The sequence below is a fragment of the Lithobates pipiens genome, unplaced genomic scaffold, assembly GCF_037356315.1.
Source record: "Lithobates pipiens isolate NorthernLeopardFrog02 unplaced genomic scaffold, aLitPip1_a1.2 Scaffold_8, whole genome shotgun sequence".
Taxonomy (NCBI): Eukaryota; Metazoa; Chordata; class Amphibia; order Anura; family Ranidae; genus Lithobates; species Lithobates pipiens.
The window spans coordinates 212,898,844-212,916,408 of record NW_027507903.1 but is presented as its reverse complement, the minus strand read 5'-3'; the positions used below and the strand labels follow the sequence as shown (position 1 = coordinate 212,916,408).

The 17,565-nt window shown below is 40.1% G+C and overlaps 1 protein-coding gene across 15 annotated transcripts in view; it reads left to right on the top strand.

Moving 5' to 3' along the window:
- The window catches only part of FOXP2 (forkhead box P2), a 390,396-nt gene that overhangs the window by 254,311 nt on the left and 118,520 nt on the right, over positions 1 to 17,565 (top strand). For 8 of the 15 annotated variants that reach the window (XM_077472079.1, XM_077472082.1, XM_077472081.1 and 5 more), the window contains 2 exons: positions 4,950 to 5,087; positions 13,648 to 13,899. In XM_077472079.1, the coding sequence (XP_077328205.1) occupies positions 4,950 to 5,087; positions 13,648 to 13,899 (390 nt within the window). The remainder of the gene's footprint in view (positions 1 to 4,949; positions 5,088 to 13,647; positions 13,900 to 17,565) is intronic. The other 7 variants (XM_077472080.1, XM_077472087.1, XM_077472086.1 and 4 more) reach the window with 3 other exon arrangements.

Sequence of the window (17,565 nt, the reverse complement as noted above, 5' to 3'; positions counted from 1 at the left end):
AATACCTGTGGGAAGATTTGACAAATGCTTTTCAGCAACAGTTCACATCCAACCAAATTAGGCCATGGCAATTTTGCCAAGAAAAATGGGCAAGCATTGTAGGATCCAGATGTTCAAAACTAGGAGAAACTTACTTCAAAGTCTTGCAGCCAACGTTGGTCTTATATCAAATAACTCTGGAGCGTAAACCTATGTAGCCACCTGCTCTGGCTATTACAAGGGGTCCCATACTCATACTGTTTGAACACCCACAACTATCAGGCGGTCACAAATACAGCTGGGAATTATGGTAGAGAGATCTACCTGTTTTCGAGATACTTAAGCCAGGAGCTGATTCAAACCACTGGGAATCACATATGAATAAAAGATTACTTTTACTTAGACCAGCTGTTTATATTTGTTGTGTAAATCAAATGGCAGAAACACCAATCAATTCCATGTTAACTTTAAATTGCATAACTCCAAACTTTGGAAAAGTCCAAAAATTAAAGACCAATACTAATGCAGAACAGAGTGAATGTCACTGAAAATCAGGGGTAGGCAACCTCGGCCCTCCAGCTGTGGTGAAATTACAAATCCCATCATGTCTCTGCCTCTTAGAGTCATGCCTGTGATTGTTAGGGTCTTGCAATGTCTCATGGGACTTGTTTCAAAACAGCTGGAGGGCCGAGGTTGCCTACCTCTCCTTTAAATTATGGCATCTTTAGATACTATGGTGAGAATATTTTTTTTGGCCACTTCATAAACATAAACTTGTTTGCTTGCTTGGTCCTTGTCCTCCTCTGAAGAAAATAGAAATGTTTTTAAAGTTTAGTGTCAGAATGTGCAAGAATAGACTAAAATAAACTTAAGTTACTAAAAGTTGTTTAGCATGCGTTTTACTGACACATGCTAAACGTCTTACAGTCAAAATTGGTCCTATTTGTTTTCTTTAAACAGTTACATTTGTATTCATATTATTCTTTTCTATAACATAGAACTAGCAGCTTGTACAGTAGATATGTAAACTGTTAATATATTATTATGCTATCATTATATTGTGCATTGTTTCATTAAATCTGTTTTATTAGTATTTTTTGCAGCATTCATCTCATTATATATCTTTGAATTTTACTGAATGAATGTGCATGTGCTTTGATGACCATAGTTTTTAACTCTTAATTAGTAAAGGTCATAGTAGCTGCATCCAAAGAGTCCTGTTTGTTTCTGTTTGTCATGTGAGGAGAGCTGCTCTGCCTTTCATAAATAACCGGAACAGATTTGTCCAGCTCACTGCTGTATTCCCCTTATCTGAGTTGGATTAGAACACAGTGCTGAAAACAGATGCTTCATATTTGGCAACAGAATGCTTAAGCATCACTAGGCATTTAACTGTAAGTTGGGCTTATTATATCACATTTATATTTTTACATAAATCAGTTATCATACATTAACAAGGCTTCCAATGTATTTTTGAAGTAATGACATAATGTTTGTACAAGATCTCAGTATCTGTGGATCACTGCAAATGTAAGCTATGTCTTTAACACTATTATCCTTGAATCAATGTATATAGTGCAGGTATTAAATGTGAATATAGTTTATTTTGTAAATGTGTTCAAGAGATTTATGTTGCTTGCATTTTTTTCTGCTTTATGTATATCCTTATGCATCTTTAGATAAAAAAAAAAAAAAAAACTTCTGTGCTTTTTAAACGAATAATTATATTATCAGAAAGCCTTAGTTACTTGATCATTAGGATATAATTTAACCATTTGCTTTATGTAGTATCCATGCTTTATGTGGTAATTGCTTGTCTGTGATTTGATGAATGTTTAAAAATGCACTGTATTTAATAAATGTGGCAATTATTCATTTTAGTGAGTTTCTGTCCCAGCCGGCATGGACTATTTGGTGCACACAGAGAACCCTATTTTTTTACTTCAACAAATAACATTGGTGTTCAGATATTTTTCCAGCTTTAAAAATATTTTTTTCTAAAATACATAGCACTATAACAATCTTTGTGTGTAGACCTTTGTAAAGCCTTTTGAGTATCTCTGTGGTCGGTGGTATTCATAGTATTAAAGCTGAGCAGCAATGTTGGGGGGAATTTTAGTACCTGAAGTAATGAGCACTGAAGTCTGAGTCAGCTAGAATGGCACAGAGTGGACTGTTGGGAGCTTAGCAGTAGACCTACACTCGGGTTCCAACAACTATTTCTGCTACTAAATGAAAGTTGCCTTTCCATATAAGTATATTGTTGTAGAAATGAATGCATTTGGACATAAATATGTAAAGCTCATTTAAAAATGTGACTTCTACATCTGTAGATTACATATCATATGGCCAATACAGTTAATCGAAATGTCTATTATTAAAATATTTGTTCTAGTGCTGACACAATTTCTGATTATTGTGGTTCCCAACATTATAGGATGAGCTCTCCCTAAGCAATTGCTGCCTGATCGTGTGTCATTTTGTAATATATGCTAAGGAGAGTTGATAAAAGGGAAATATGTGTGAACCAAACCCTCAGCCCTGATTTTGAGCCCCCGTGCCCAATTCTAATACTTACTCATCATCTTTCACAGAAAGAGACCACCCTATTTCACATTGATGGGTCACTCCAAGCTCCTCCCCAGGCTATCACTCATCTCTTTTCCCATCATTGTAATACTCATCCAAATTCCTTGGTGTGGTATTTTTTTGGGGGGTCCCTAAAAAAAACTGTACCCCTTGCATTATTCACTGAAATGTTAAGAAGCACTGTGCTTTTTTTGGCAGCCCCAGTGTGTAGGGAGTTGGATTATTAGAATTAGAAAATTCCCTCACCCTAAAAGTCTGATCATCTTTTTATTTTTATTTTTTTCGTAAAAATGAAATATGTACCCTACTCCAATCTGATTTTCCCAAGCTGACTACTCCAAGCTGGTTATAAGCCAGCTGACCTCCATATGAGGCCCACCTTCTGGGCATTGGGGCACCAGGAGCTCAGTGGTTATCAGCATCAGGCACTAGTGCTTTGAGAGGGTTGTCATTCTGGTTTATTTTTTGTAAAGGAAGCCTATCAACATGTCTATTTTAAAGTAGAAATACATTTTTTTTTCCATTTTGGATAGAGCAGTGGTGGGTTATGAGCCCTGCCTCTTTTTCATCATATGTGGCCCTTTGGTTGATTACCCTTCACTTCTTGTCCCATAGCCAAAACAGGAAGTTAAATTGAGGGAATTAGTGGTTGGCACCAAGGTCATCAGAACTAATGTCCCCTTTGGAAGGTTCCCCTCAACTCTTGTTCTAGTATCAACCCAAAATTTATGATTTTCCTTTACTTTCACCAATGAAAATAGTAAACTTGCCTTTAGTTATACTTTAGTTCTAACAGTGCTCCTATAACTTGAAACAGCTGCTAGGCTGTGAAAGTGGACAAATTAAAAACTCAACATTTCATTGCTCACCTTGTGAAAAATTTTATGAATCAGGTGTTTGCAACAGAAAAATGTATGGCGGTAAAAATGCCTGAAAATGTCAGTTCTTTAACTGCTTCCCGACTGCTGCACGACAATATGAATGGCACGGGTGGGCAAAAGAGCATACAGTTACGCCAAGTTCTCCGTGACCATGAGTCCCGCAGACTTGATAGAAGAGATCGAATGGGGAGATGGCTTTGTAAACAAAGAATTTCCCCATTCTGCCTAGTGTCATGACAGAGATCACTGCTCCCTGTCATTGGGAGCAGTGATTGCTGTCATGTGTGTTGAAGCCCACCCCCCCACAGTTAAAATCACTCTCTAGGACACACTTAACCCCTTCATTGCCCCCTAGTGGCTAGCCCCTTCCCTGCCAGTGTCATTTACACAGTAATCAGTGCATTTTTATAGCATGTCAATAGCCCACAATAGTGTCAAAATTGTCCGATGTGTCTGCCATAATGTCGCCATCACAATAAAAATCACAGATCGCTGCTATTACTAATAAAAAAATAAATAATAAAAATGGCATAAAACGTATCCCCTATTTTGTAGATGCTATAAATTTTGCGCAAACCAATCATACGCTTATTGAGATTTTTATTTTATTTTTTACCAAAAATATGTAGAAGACTACATATCAGCGTAAACTGAGGGGAAAAAAAATGTTTTTATATATTTTTGGGGGATATTTATTATAGCAAAAATATTGTGCTTTTTTTTTTTCAAAATTGGCGCTCTTTTTTTTGTTTATAGAGCAAAAAATAAAAAACCGCAGACGTGATCAAATTCCACCAAAAGAAAGCTCTATTTGTGGGGGAAAAAAGGGTACAACATTGCACGGCCGCGCAATTGTCAGTTAAAGCAACGCAGTGCCGAATCCAAAAAAAGTGCTCTGGTCAGGAGGGAGGGCAAATCCTGAAGTGGTAAATGAATCAAGCAAGATTGTCATCTCATATTGTAGGCCCATTGTGGCTCCCTTCCTGTTCACTCTTTTGTTTATAATATTATTATTATACAAGATTTATATAGTGCCAACAGTTTATGCAGCAGTTTACAATGTTAGGGCAGACAGTACACTTCCAATACAATTCAATAAAGGAAGAATAGGAGGACCTTGCTCGTTAGAGCTTACATATCCATACATGTTGCCTGTGGTTAGATCATGTAAATAATATTTCTATAGTAATTGTTCCCTACTTACAAATAGGCCCTGTAGTTCAGCAGTACAGGAGGGTTAAGGTCTTCTGCTCAGCTTCTGAAGTATTATTGAGACAGTCTAAGAAAATGAATACACTTTACAACCTTTTTTTTAAACTGCTCTCTCTAATAATTATGTAGAATAAGTATCCTCCTGTCGGAACATGACACATACATACACTGAAGCTGAGCAGTGCAGCGGCGAAGAGTATAATCAATGTCAATGAAATCATTGCAGCCATAAGCAATCAATGCCTTTCAACTCAGCTTAGCTGTGCTGTTTCTTTTCGTTTATGGCAGGTGCCTGTTTCAGTGGCCATGATGACTCCCCAGGTGATCACCCCTCAGCAGATGCAACAGATACTTCAGCAGCAAGTACTGTCTCCACAGCAGCTCCAGGCACTTCTCCAGCAGCAGCAAGCCGTTATGTTACAGCAGGTAATGTTGGTTACCTTCCCTCAACAGTTAATTTTTTTCCTGGGTGTTTGAATGTTAGGATTGCATAAGCTCTCTGTCATGTTTATCTCATCTTCACCTTTTATAGCAGTGTATATCACACACAGAAAAATAATACGCTGTCAGGTGATTGTTTACATTGTCATCTGAAACAGAACATTACATTTCTAGACTTGTCAAAGCATACAAAGTGTCAAAGTGAGTTGCAGAAGATTGTTGTTTTATGATATATAACACGTTACTGCTTGTTTTAGTCATAGTTAGGTGAAGGCAAATAGGAAAAATTTCCAGCCCTTTGTATTAGCTGGAAACATAATAGATCTGTTTTATTTTTATGTTAAAGAAAAGTCCTGTGGCAAAGACTTAAGAGGAGTGAATTTATATGCAGTAAAAAGTCAAGTGGTTGAACTACAAGTCAGTAGATTTTTCCCTGTAATGAGATTACGGGGAGGGTGTATTTGTGACACATTAAAAAAAAAATGTGTATACAGTATTTGTCCTGCCACTATTAAACCAAACAGTTATTTGCTATTGCAAATAAGAGAATGGGATGTCTTGGATCTCCTGAGCTCTGATTGCATGTGTACCGAATATTCAGGCCAAAATACATTTTGACATGTAGTACAAAATCGGTTATGCACTTTTCTGTCCCCAAATTATAAAGTGTAACATATTTGCAAAGCTTCAGTATCAAGGTGTTGCCTGCCTATTGTTACTTTTATTCTGTTCACTTGGCTTATGTAGATTAAGCCAAAAGAGTTTAAAGAGGTTTTCAAAGAGAAAGTGGAAAACCTCTATTCTTGCCCCAATTTCCCCATTGCTGGTCATAAGGATTGTCCCACTCAAGCCTCCTGCTGCTCAGCTATTTAGCCAGAGCTGCCAAATTTTTCCCATGGCTACCAGCATCTAACAATGAATGTGGAAAGCTTGCCTTTGAGAAATTCACTGCTTCTAAATTCTGGTGGTTTCGTTTGTAGACAGCCAGTGATTTCAGAGGGCAGCAGAAAGAAGTCAATGAGCTCTAAGGGGTATTTAGAAAACCTAGGTAAAACAGCTGATTGGGGGAGGGGGGATTCAAGTGGATCAATTACTTTTTCTCAGACATTATCTACAATACATTTTTCTGTCTGGCAGAACATAGAATAAAAAATGGTTTAGGCCTGCTGCTTTTTTGCTGCTATAGCCATGAACCAAACTTAGAGATCCTGTATCTGAATCTATGTTTATGACTAGTATTTTGGAACATAAGTTCTATATTGCCATAATTCATCACTTCATGAATTCAAGCATAAAGGACAGAAACGCTTTTGCTAAAAGGGTCCTCAAGGAGCTCTAGTTTAGTTTTTGGGGTCATCCAAAGTGAGAGCTGGATGGGCACTAGAGGAGCACTTTGAAGAGAGAAGCAGGCTCTGGGGGAATAAAAGATCTACAAAGAAAGGTGCTTCTAAGTGCAGTAGTCCAGTGATTTTAATGTAACACAATGGTTAAAAACTTCCAGAATGTAGTAGTAAATCAGGCTCATCAATAAGTTTGGAGCTCCAGGTATATTATTCCATGTCTCTGTGCTGACTAACAGATGCAGGAGCGGAAGGTCCATGGGAGCAAGATGTCTGCCGCACTTCCAGAACCACCGTGGAATGCACGGAGGGCACGTGGAACGCAAGGACACTTGGCGGAGTAGCATGCTAAATGTACAAAGTGTGGGTTATAGAGTCTGTACCTGGTTACATCATTATGGTATAAAGGTTCCAGCACCTTTTTGTCAGAGAGAAACTTACTGGATCTATGCCCTAGATGTTTTTTTGCCAGGATCACATTTGTAAGTGTTTTTAACCATTGTCTTACATTAAAATTGCCAGAATACTGCACTTAGAAGCACCTTTCTTTGTACATACTTTATGAATTCAGTGGCTTGAAACATTGACAAATTTGCCAAGGTTATAGCAGTGTATCCTACTGCATAGTTACAGTGCCTTGAAAAAGTATTCATACCCCTTGACATTTTCCACATTGTCTTGTTACAACCAAAAACATAAATATATTTTATATTTGGCTACATCCATCTTCCCATCAACTCTGACCATCTTCCCTGTACCTGCTGAAGAAAAGCATTCCCATAACATGATGCTGCCACCACCACGTTTCACAGTGGGGATGGTGTGTTCAGGGTGATGTGCAGTGTTAGTTTTCCACCTACACATAGCGTTTTGCTTTTAGACCAAAAAGTTCAGTTTTGGTCTCACCTAACCAGTGCACCTTCTTCCACATGTTTGCTGTGTCCCCCATATGGCTTCTTGCAAACTGCAAACATGACTTCTTATGGCTTTCTTGCCACTCTTCCATAAAGGCCAGATGTGTGGAGTGCACAACTAATAGTTTTCCTGTGAACAGATTCTCTCACCTGAGCTGTGGATCTCTGCAGCTGCTCCAGAGATACCATGGGCCTCTTGGCTGCTTCTCTGATTAATGTTCTCCTTGCCTGGCCTGTCAGTTTAGGTGGACAACCATGTCTTGGTAGGTTTGCAGTTGTGAAATACTCTTTACATTTCCAGATGCTAGATTGAACAGTGCTCTGTGAGATGTTCAAAGCTTGGGATATTTTTTATAACCTAACCCTGCTTTAAACTTCTCCACAACTTTATCCCTGACCGGTCTGGTGTGCTTCTTGGCCTTCACGATGCTGTTTGTTCACTAATGTTCTCTTACAAACTTCTGAGGGCTTCACAGAACAGCTGCATTTATACTAAGATCTAAATTACATATAGGTGGACTCGATTTAGTAATTAGGTGACTTCTGGAGGCAATTGGTTCCACTAGATTTTAGTTGGGGGTATTAGAGTAAAGGGGGCTAAATATAAATGTATGCCACACTTTTAAGATATTTATTTGTAGAAAATTTTGAAAACCATTTATCATTTTCCTTCTACTTCACAATTATGTGCGACTTTGTGTTGGTCTATCACATTAAATCCCAATAAAATACATTTACGTTTTCGGTTGTAACATGACAAAATGTAGAAAATTTCAAGGTGTTTGAATACTTTTTCAAGGCACTGTAAATATTCAGTTATGACATTTGCAACTGCTCTCCAGCTGCAGATCCTTATTTGATATTTGACATATTTCAGATTTTTTCACTTCCTTATCTGATATGGTGATATTAGTCCTCTATTCATTGCCATAATTTGTTATGCATTTGAAATAATTCCAACACATTCATATGACAGTTTGACTATGTATGAACACAAACACAGATCAATATCAGAATACTAGTGTTCAACCTTTTCGTGTTGATCCTTAGGATTTGTTTGGTAATGGCTTTTGGTTTTTAGTTCATTCAGAAAACATAGATAGACAACACACAAACTTCTTCTGGAGAAATGATCTGTCATTTGTATGGATGTGGATGTACTGTACATGTCAGAATTAAACATTTAAAGAACTGATTAATGCTGATAGAACAAGCAAAAATGCTTGTGTGTTGGTACTTTATTGTACCATTTCTATCGTCAAATATATTATGCACAAGATCTGGACTGGGAAACGATCACTATTTATAGCAGTCATTCTCAACTCGGGTCCTGTGACACACTGGGGTGCTGTCTGAGTTTTTGAGGGGTGCCACAGCATCCTGGTTGAGAGAGGCTGTGATCAAGCCCCCACTGTTACGCCAAACTGTACATCATGTACAACTGTACACAGGGGGAGCTTGATCAGAACAGTAGCATGCAGAGCAGATGAAGGGGGAGGAGTCTTCCCGAGTCTTGATTTGCTCCACCCCCTCCTACAGTGTAGTACTCAGTAGTGCAGGTGCGGGTAAAGTACTGCAGTTTTAAAAAAATATATATGTGTGTATGTTATTGTGTGTATGTGGATTTAGGTGTGTTTGGATTTGTATGTTTATATATATATATATGTGTGTGTGTGTGTGTGTGTGTGTGTGTATGTTTGTTACTTTTATTATTGACCTCAATCCTGTATGGTCAAAACTGCCTTTTTAGGGCTTGTTCATAATTAGCGACAAGGACTGTTGCTCCTCTGAAAAGCAATCAATGCTTAGATAGCTTTTGAGAAGCATTTGACAGACAGTGAAGAGGAGATATGGTGCTTCATCGTGTTTTGCATGTCAGGAAAGTGGGCAATTTTGGGTGCATTCCCCACATGCAGTAACATGAACCAAGCCTTAGCCCTTGTACACACGGTCGGAGAATCCGTCGGAATGTGTCCTATCGGACTGTGTTGTCGGATAATCCGACTGTGTTGTGGTATGCATCGGACTGATTCCGTCGGACCCAATTTTCCAACATGTTTGAAATATTTCCCGACCAACTGGTTCGATCGGACATACTCCGATCATGTGTAGAGAATTTTGATCGGACCAAGTGCCACGCATGCTCAGATCAAATTCCTACATCAAAGCTATTGGCTACTAGCCTGAACGTAGTCCCATCGTAACGAAATTACGTCATCACGTTCTGAATGATCGGATTTTTCAACAACTTAGTCCGACCGTGTGTATGCAACAGTTTCGGACAAGATCCGACGAACAAAATCCGATGGACAAAATCCGACGGATTTGGTTGTTGAAATCTCCGACCGTGGCTTAGACTGGGGTGCCTCGAGACTGAAAATATGTTTCTTTATTGTACATCACTGGACACAGAGCACCATAGTAGTTACTATGTGGGTTATAGGCCTCCATCAGGTGATGGACATTGGCACACCCTAAACAGGAAGTTGCCTCCCTATATAACCCCTCCCATAACGGGAGCACCTCAGTTTTTTCGCCAGTGTCTAAGGTGTTGGTCCCGAGGGAAGATGTGCACTGAAGAGCTCCACTGGACAGATCCTGGCTGGTTTTAAACAGCTTCCACAGATGGGATCCATCCAAAATGCCACTAAGTGGATGGTATCCGGGCCTTGTATAGGAAGAACACGGTTTTTCCTGTAATGCCTCTCTTTGCAGGGCTGGACCCCAGGGCTTTGGTCATGCTCCCATTACCGAAAGTTTTTTCCTGGCGGAGTGCTATACAGGTCCAAAGGGGTGAAACCCTGATAAACTCAGCCCGCCCGGATGGGTGAAGGTTGGATCTGTCTGATATCAGCAGAAATCCTGCGGCGAGGTTAAGGTAAGGGAAGAAGCCTAGGGACTATAGGAAGTTCACCTAGGGTTTGGGACTGTAAAAAGTCCACCTGGGTTTTTCTTCCTTGGGTAAAATGTTGTCATGCCTTAAGTCTCCACTTGAGGGAGTAAATGCACATACTTTAGTATGTTGTCTGTCAGTTTAGCTCAGTGTCACAGCATATGTGTGGGCTCAGCCAGCATCACTTCTCAGGGGGGATTCCTCAAAAGATTTGCAGATACTGCACTTCTCCCCCCCAGAGGGACTAAGGGGCTGGGAGATACAACAGTAGTTTGTACACCCCCTCCACCCCCACCCCTCCACTCGCAGGGGGTGCTGCGGCTTTCCTTAGTGCTATTTGGTTTCCTTATACTGCTCAAGTACGTAAGCTTGCCTCTCCTCCCCTCTTGCTGGGTCTGTTGTTTGACAAATCTGGATGCCGTCTGTGTGCACAGGAACTGTTTTTAATTTAAAACAGAAGGGGGGGGTGATGAACAGAGGGAGCGTGTGGCCTAGGCGGGGGAATCCGAGTCGAGAAAGCAGACTCTCCTCAGAGCTGGAGAGTACAGCTATTAAACGCACAGGAGCGCTGGGGACACATAAGGCGTGCATGCAGGTATTCCAAAATGAGGAAACACATTTTACTCAGCACCAGACTGAACGTTTATTAGCAGTATTCTTCATAGAAAATTGGCAGGCAGACTACTTGAGTCACCAGCAGTTGTTCCCGAGGGAGTGGTCCTTTCACTCCGACATCTTTCTGGCTATATACCAAAAATGGGGGATCCCGGACGTAGATCTTTTGGCGTCCAGTTTCAACTTTATGTCAAAGACAAGGGACCCACTCACATGCGAGACAGATGCGTGGTGACCCCACGGGGTCAGTTTTCACTGATTTAGGTTTTTTCCTTATTCAGTTGCAGCCATGGTTTCTTTGCAGGATCAAGCTGGAAAGAAAATCCGTAATTCTTGTAGCCCCATCATGGCCTAGAAGGTCCTGGTATGCAGATATTGTAAAGATGGCGGTGGGGGACCCATGGACCCTTCCACTGCATCCAGACCTACTCTTGCGGGGGCCGATATTCCATCCTACTTTACAAACTCTAAGTTTGACAGCTTGGCTATTGAAGCCCACATTATGAAGAGATGTAGCCTCTCCGGGTCAGTGATTTCTACATTCATCGATGAAGCCGGCTTCCAGAGTCATATATTATAGAGTCTGGAGGGCTTATATTTCCTGGTGTTAATCCAAGGGTGGCACCCTCGGAAATATAACATAGGTAGAATTCTTGTTTTTTGTACAAGTAAAAATGAAGCTAGCCTTGAGTACTATTAAGGGCCAAGTCTCGACTTTATTGGTATTATTTCAAAGACCGCTTGCTTTGCATTCTTTGGTCCGGTGTTTTTATACAAGGGGTAATGGGGCTTATTCCGCCAGTTAGATCACCCTTGAACCCTTGCGACTTGAACTTAGTTTTTGTCGGTATTGCAAAAATAGTCCTTTTGAACCTTTACAGCATACTCCCTTGGTCCTGCGGACAGGGAAATTATGAATGAATGAGGGACTTGTATAGCACTACCTATGTTAACTGAATTGCCTCAGAGCGCATTTTTTTGCCGCCAGTGTCCATCTGTGGTGTAGCACAGTCCTTTACCCCATGGGGTCCCAACATGCTTACAAACACATACACATACAACATACACATATTTGGCCAATTTTTTGGACAGGATCTAATTACTACCAGCATGTCTTTGGAGTGTGGAAGGAAACCAGAGTACCCAGAGGAAACCCCACACAGGCACAGAGAGAACATGCAAACTCCAGACAGGTGATGTAGTGGTCGGGATTTGAACCAGCGACCCTATTGCTGCCAGGTGAAAGTTTTCAGATTGCTAAATCCGCTATAAAAAGGGTATCGGAGTTGGCTGCTCTTTCCTGTAAAGTCCTTCATTATTCATGAGGACAGGTTCATGTTGGGTCCTCATCCAATTTTTCTACCTAAGGTGGTTTTAGGTTTTTCACCTAAACCAAGATATTGTCCTACCATCGTTTTTTTTCCAAAACCATATTCTAGGTAGAAAACGCATTGCATTGTCTTGATGTAGTGAGAATGGTCAAGGTCTATTTAAAGACGACTGTTCAGATCCAAAAGACTGATGTCTTATTGAGCTGCCAGAAGGTCCTAGGAAGGGCCAGGCAGCTTTGAAATCTACTATTTCTAAGTGGATTAGGCAAGTTCTAATTCAGGACTAATGGTTAAAAGGTAAGATTTCACCTTTTCATGTCAAAGCACACTCTACTAGAGCAGTTAGTGCTTCATGGGCAGTGCATCACCAAGCCTCCATGGCTCAGATCTGCAAGGCCACAACTTGGTCTGCAGTCCATACATTCACCAGATTTTATTAGGCAGATGTAAAAAGCCATGAGGATGCCGCCTTTGGATGCAGTGTGCTGCAGGCAGCAGTATAGGTCCTCAAGTCTGGGGGCGCCCTACGGGTTGTGTCTCCCTCACCTAAAATAGCATTGCTATGGGATGTCCCACATAGTAATTACTATGGCGCCCTGTGTCCCGTGACGTACGATAAAGAAAATATGATTTTTATAACGGCTTACTTGTAAAATCCTTTTCTTGGAGTACATCACGGGACACAGAGGTCCCTCCCCTCTTTTTCTTGGGTATAATATATATATATTGCTTTGCTACAAAAACTGAGGTGCTCCCTGTATGGGAGGGGTTATATAGGGAGGCTGTGCCAGTGTCCATCACCTGAAGGTGGCCTATAATCCACATAGTAATTACTATGGTGCTCTGTGTCCCGTAATGTACTCCAGGAAAAGGATTTTACGGGTAAGTTGTTATAAATATCCTATTTTCAAGAGCCCTGTGACTGGCAAGAGATTGCGAAAAACTGATTTTTAGTATCAAAATTATACAATGTAACACATAATGAAATCCTACTACTACTAAAACTAGATTTAATTACAGTTTCCTCATTAATGCCAAGTGGGAACTACTGATAAATATCAACAGATATTTACATGAATATACATATTTTTACCAAACTTTTGTTTGGGTTCTAGCATATTTTGCCCACCTACAAGATATTGTTGTTTTGTTGACAGTGACAGCATACTTTTTTGGATGTGATAGCTTGACAGTAGAAAATTAGTGAAGCAGTGAATTGTCTTTGGCCCCAGGCTTTTACTGGCTTGTTCATGTTTTATGTCACTTGATAATTGATAACTTGGCTGTAATTTGCATGCATTATATGCATAAATGTGTAAGCAACATTGGAGACTTGCATTTTACTGTATTTTTTTAAATTCAGATCATTATTAAGGATAATTCAACACCCAGTTCAGAGTAGCAACACATAGGTTTTGTAATGTATGCAACATTTGCCTTTATTTATTAAAGTCAAAATGGTTTATTCAGCAACAACTGCAAGAATTTTACAAGAAACAGCAAGAGCAGTTACATCTTCAGCTTTTGCAGCAGCAGCAACAGCAGCAGCAGCAACAACAGCAACAACAACAGCAACAACAACAACAACAGCAGCAGCAGCAACAACAACAACAACAGCAGCAACAGCAACAACAGCAGCAGCAACAACAAACACAGCAACAGCAACCACCACCACAGCCACACCCAGGAAAGCAAGCAAAAGAGGTTTGTGTGATCACATTACATCCAAATCTAATTTAAAAAAAATTGTGAATGAACATTAGATAATCTTAGCCATTTTGGGTCTAAAGTATGAAAGTATCTAAAAGAAGAACAGTTTTTTTCCTTCCTTAACCATTTAGTGTTGCAGAAAGGGAGAAAGAAAATGGGAATATGTTTTTTTTTTTATAGATTTTGTTCATGAGGACCATCTTTCTTTGTGTGGGCATTTGATTTGTCTCGATTTTATTTTCGCTTGAAAAGTACTTTGGCCAACCAACAGCTGACACTCCAAACAGGGAGAGTAGAAAATATAAAATATGCTAAAGGAACATTTGTAGAGCTTTATCTTTAATCTAGGAAAGAAGAAAGACATTCTAAAATCCCATCTAAAAATATTTGGGTATGTTGAATCTAAATTTCAAAAAGTAAGCATTCTCACCACTACATCATATCGTATTAGGTTGTTCACTTTCTTCTTTATCTTAAAAAAGGTGAGAGACTTTAAACATTTGCACTGGAAGTGCCTGTCATGTCATCCTTTCCTGCCATGTTATTCTTCTGAAATGTACATAAAAAGAATGCATTCTGTAATAGATGACAGTAACCAGTTGCAAACAATTGCAAATTCACTAATATTATTATAGAGTCTGGATGTTGTGAGGTACTAAACAACATTTCTGCCTTAACAGTTATTGGAAAAACTCTACAGCAAAACTAAACAAACTTTGGTCACCAGGTCTCATGGTGACTGTAAAAAGTCCTGTGCTTCCAGGGAATCTTCCCAAAAGTGTTTATAATTCTGAACACTGGGTCCAAATGCCATCAAACAGTACCAACATTTCCCTGTGGCTTATGCCATGGCTTATGGTCCAAACACATAAGGCAAAGTGCAGGTGAAGATACTGTATGTCCCACATGCCAGCCAGGCAAATGGAACACATTGCTGGAATGTAGATCTGTGAGGGGCAGTGTTATAAATAATTACTTTTATGCCCAGCCATGGTTAGGCAAAGTAGTAATCAGAGAAAGCATTGAAGCTGCTCACATAGAGACAACTGTATTCAGCTACTGTCGGTGGAGATTGATGTGAGAAAGGACTGCATATGGCTAGTGTTGGTAAAAGGGAGGACTTGTAGGGAATAAAACTGTATTATATGGGTGTTGTGGAAAGGAAGTATACAGTATATGGTTTCTGTAGTGGGAAGGGGGTGCTTGGGAAAATAAAACAATATATATTTCTCATTAAAGGGCACAGTATTCAGAGACATTAGATTATACTACCACCTACAGGAAGATTTAGACACTGGCAGCAAAAAAAATGACCAGCCTGCATCAGGAGCTTCTTTATTTACTGGATCCATTAGGTGCCAAAGAAAGGAGTAGACAATAAGGAATTGAGTGCTGCATCACTAGATTGAACTTTGTGCTTATGCACTCTGTGCTCTGTTCTGGCCTTCCAGTTTGAGGTAACATCTTCCTGCCATTGCTCCTATTCTTAAGCAGAGCTCAGTTCCACCTCAGGAGGAACTTGCTGCTGCCTACAGTGATCTGGTCACCTTTAGCTATTTATCAATCCCAAGCACATGGGAATCCATCCTTTGTATCTTACCTCTCCAGTATAATATCAGTCAACAGTTCCACCCACAATCTACTCATCTTGAGCGCAATGCTCTGCGTGTTCATCAGAAAAAAAATTCACATTTTTCCCATACAAAAACATGTGCGTTTATTATTTTTCCTTAGTTCTGGGCTCACACTAGAGCATGGAACGGCTCACAGCAGGGGGTCCGGTGCAATTTCGCACTGGAGTTGCTCCTCCAGATGTTTGAACCAACTCCATAGAGAGCCAGTCGCAATCTCCTGCTATGCGAATTGGATGCGGGGAAACTTGCATCCAATTTGCAATAATGTGAACCCTGCCTAAAGGTGAGCTTATTCTTTAAAATGGAAGAGCAGCCTGCAGCTTTTAGTAGCGCTGTTAATAGTCTAGGATTCCTGAGAGGCCCCAAAGCTGCCTTCAAAAACGTTCTGTAACATATTCTGTGGAAAGTTCCTGATAAACTTATTGCACCTCCCAAGCATTTTACATATTTGATGAGGACTTTATCAAGAAGTGGTTCATTTCCACTGTTGATCCAATGGTGTCCCACTGACCATTCCTGTTGAGGATGTGCCAGGGTTTAATGATCCCATTAACAAGAATTTAGAAACTCTTTCCAAATCGTATTTTCTAGCAGGCCCTGCATTGCAGCCTGTTGTGGCCATGGTGTTAGTCTGTCAAACCTTAGGGAAATTAACTAAACTCATATTAAATGATCTAGCTTCTATGCATACTGGTCTTTTATTTGTAGATCACTTAGATCTGCAAACCTTACATTATTGTGTAAACTAGTTAGTTGATATCGCCCATCTTATTTCCCAAATCATGCTTTTTGAGGGTAAACATCTCTTTGGAGGTACTTTGGACACCCTCAAAAAAAGATGTGACAGGGGTAAAAGTACTCATTTGCACCAGCAGAAGGCACCTAAGCCTCGGGCTTGGCAAAACTTCCCCTCGTTCTAAAGGCCAAACATAGATCCTTTCACTACTTTCAGGCTTCCATCTCCAAGACCAAACCCTGCTCTTTAAATATCCTAAACCTAAAAATAAGTCCTGAATGCTGAGTATGAGATATGGTTTCCAGAGGCTATAAGCTAGAGTTTTGTACTCTGACTCCCCCCACTTCATGTTATCCAATCTGCCAGCAGAAAGGTTTTTGAGTTTTCACAGTTCACAAACCAAAAGGTTTTTTTTCACCCCATATTAGATTTGAAGGATGGTCTACATCAACCATCAGGGAGGAACCTAGGAATCTTGTTGTGACAAGAGAATTAGAAAGGATTTTAACCTGGACAGAACTTCATGCTCCAGCCTTGTACCCAGTTCACATTCCATGCATGGACGATTAGCAGGCTGACTACCCCAAGATTAAGATGGAGGACACTGCAATGATCCTTATCCAAGTGGATGAAATACTCCAACCTGATCAAACTGCTGGTAGACACCCTTTGCGCTTCCAGATCGATCAGATATTCTATCCTATGGACCAGTTTACCAACCTGCTTCATAGTTTCTGGCTTTAATGGCAACATGGCTTTTGAAGCCTATTTTTGTTTCGTTTTTTTAAATTTCCATGCTGGTAAATGGTAGTAAGTCTACCCTCTCAAGTTGTTCTATCGCATGTGAAAGGCGTATTTCACCCGGTGCAAGGAAACATGTTGTTAACCCAGGAAATACTCGGTGGGAAGAATCATAACCTTTTTACAATCAGTCTTAGATCAATATTTGGCTCTACCATCAAGGGGCAAATCTCAGTCTTTGCAATCATGTTCCAAAGACACTTTTATGTTGGATACAGTAAGGGAGGATTGTGACCAATGTAACTTTTATCCATTTGTGCCATGTTGGCTTCACTCCCTGTCCCTTAGGCAAAACAGGAAGTCAGAGAATCCCTGGTAGTCACAAGGGTAGCCAGAACTAGTGTCCCTATTGGAAGTTTTCCCCCTCTTTTCCTGTTTTGGATACAACTCAGGATTTTCTTTCACTTTCACTTTTGATAATGCAAAACAGGACAAATATTGAGGGAAAATCTCCCCAGCTGGGACACATAAAGCAGTAATGATCTCACA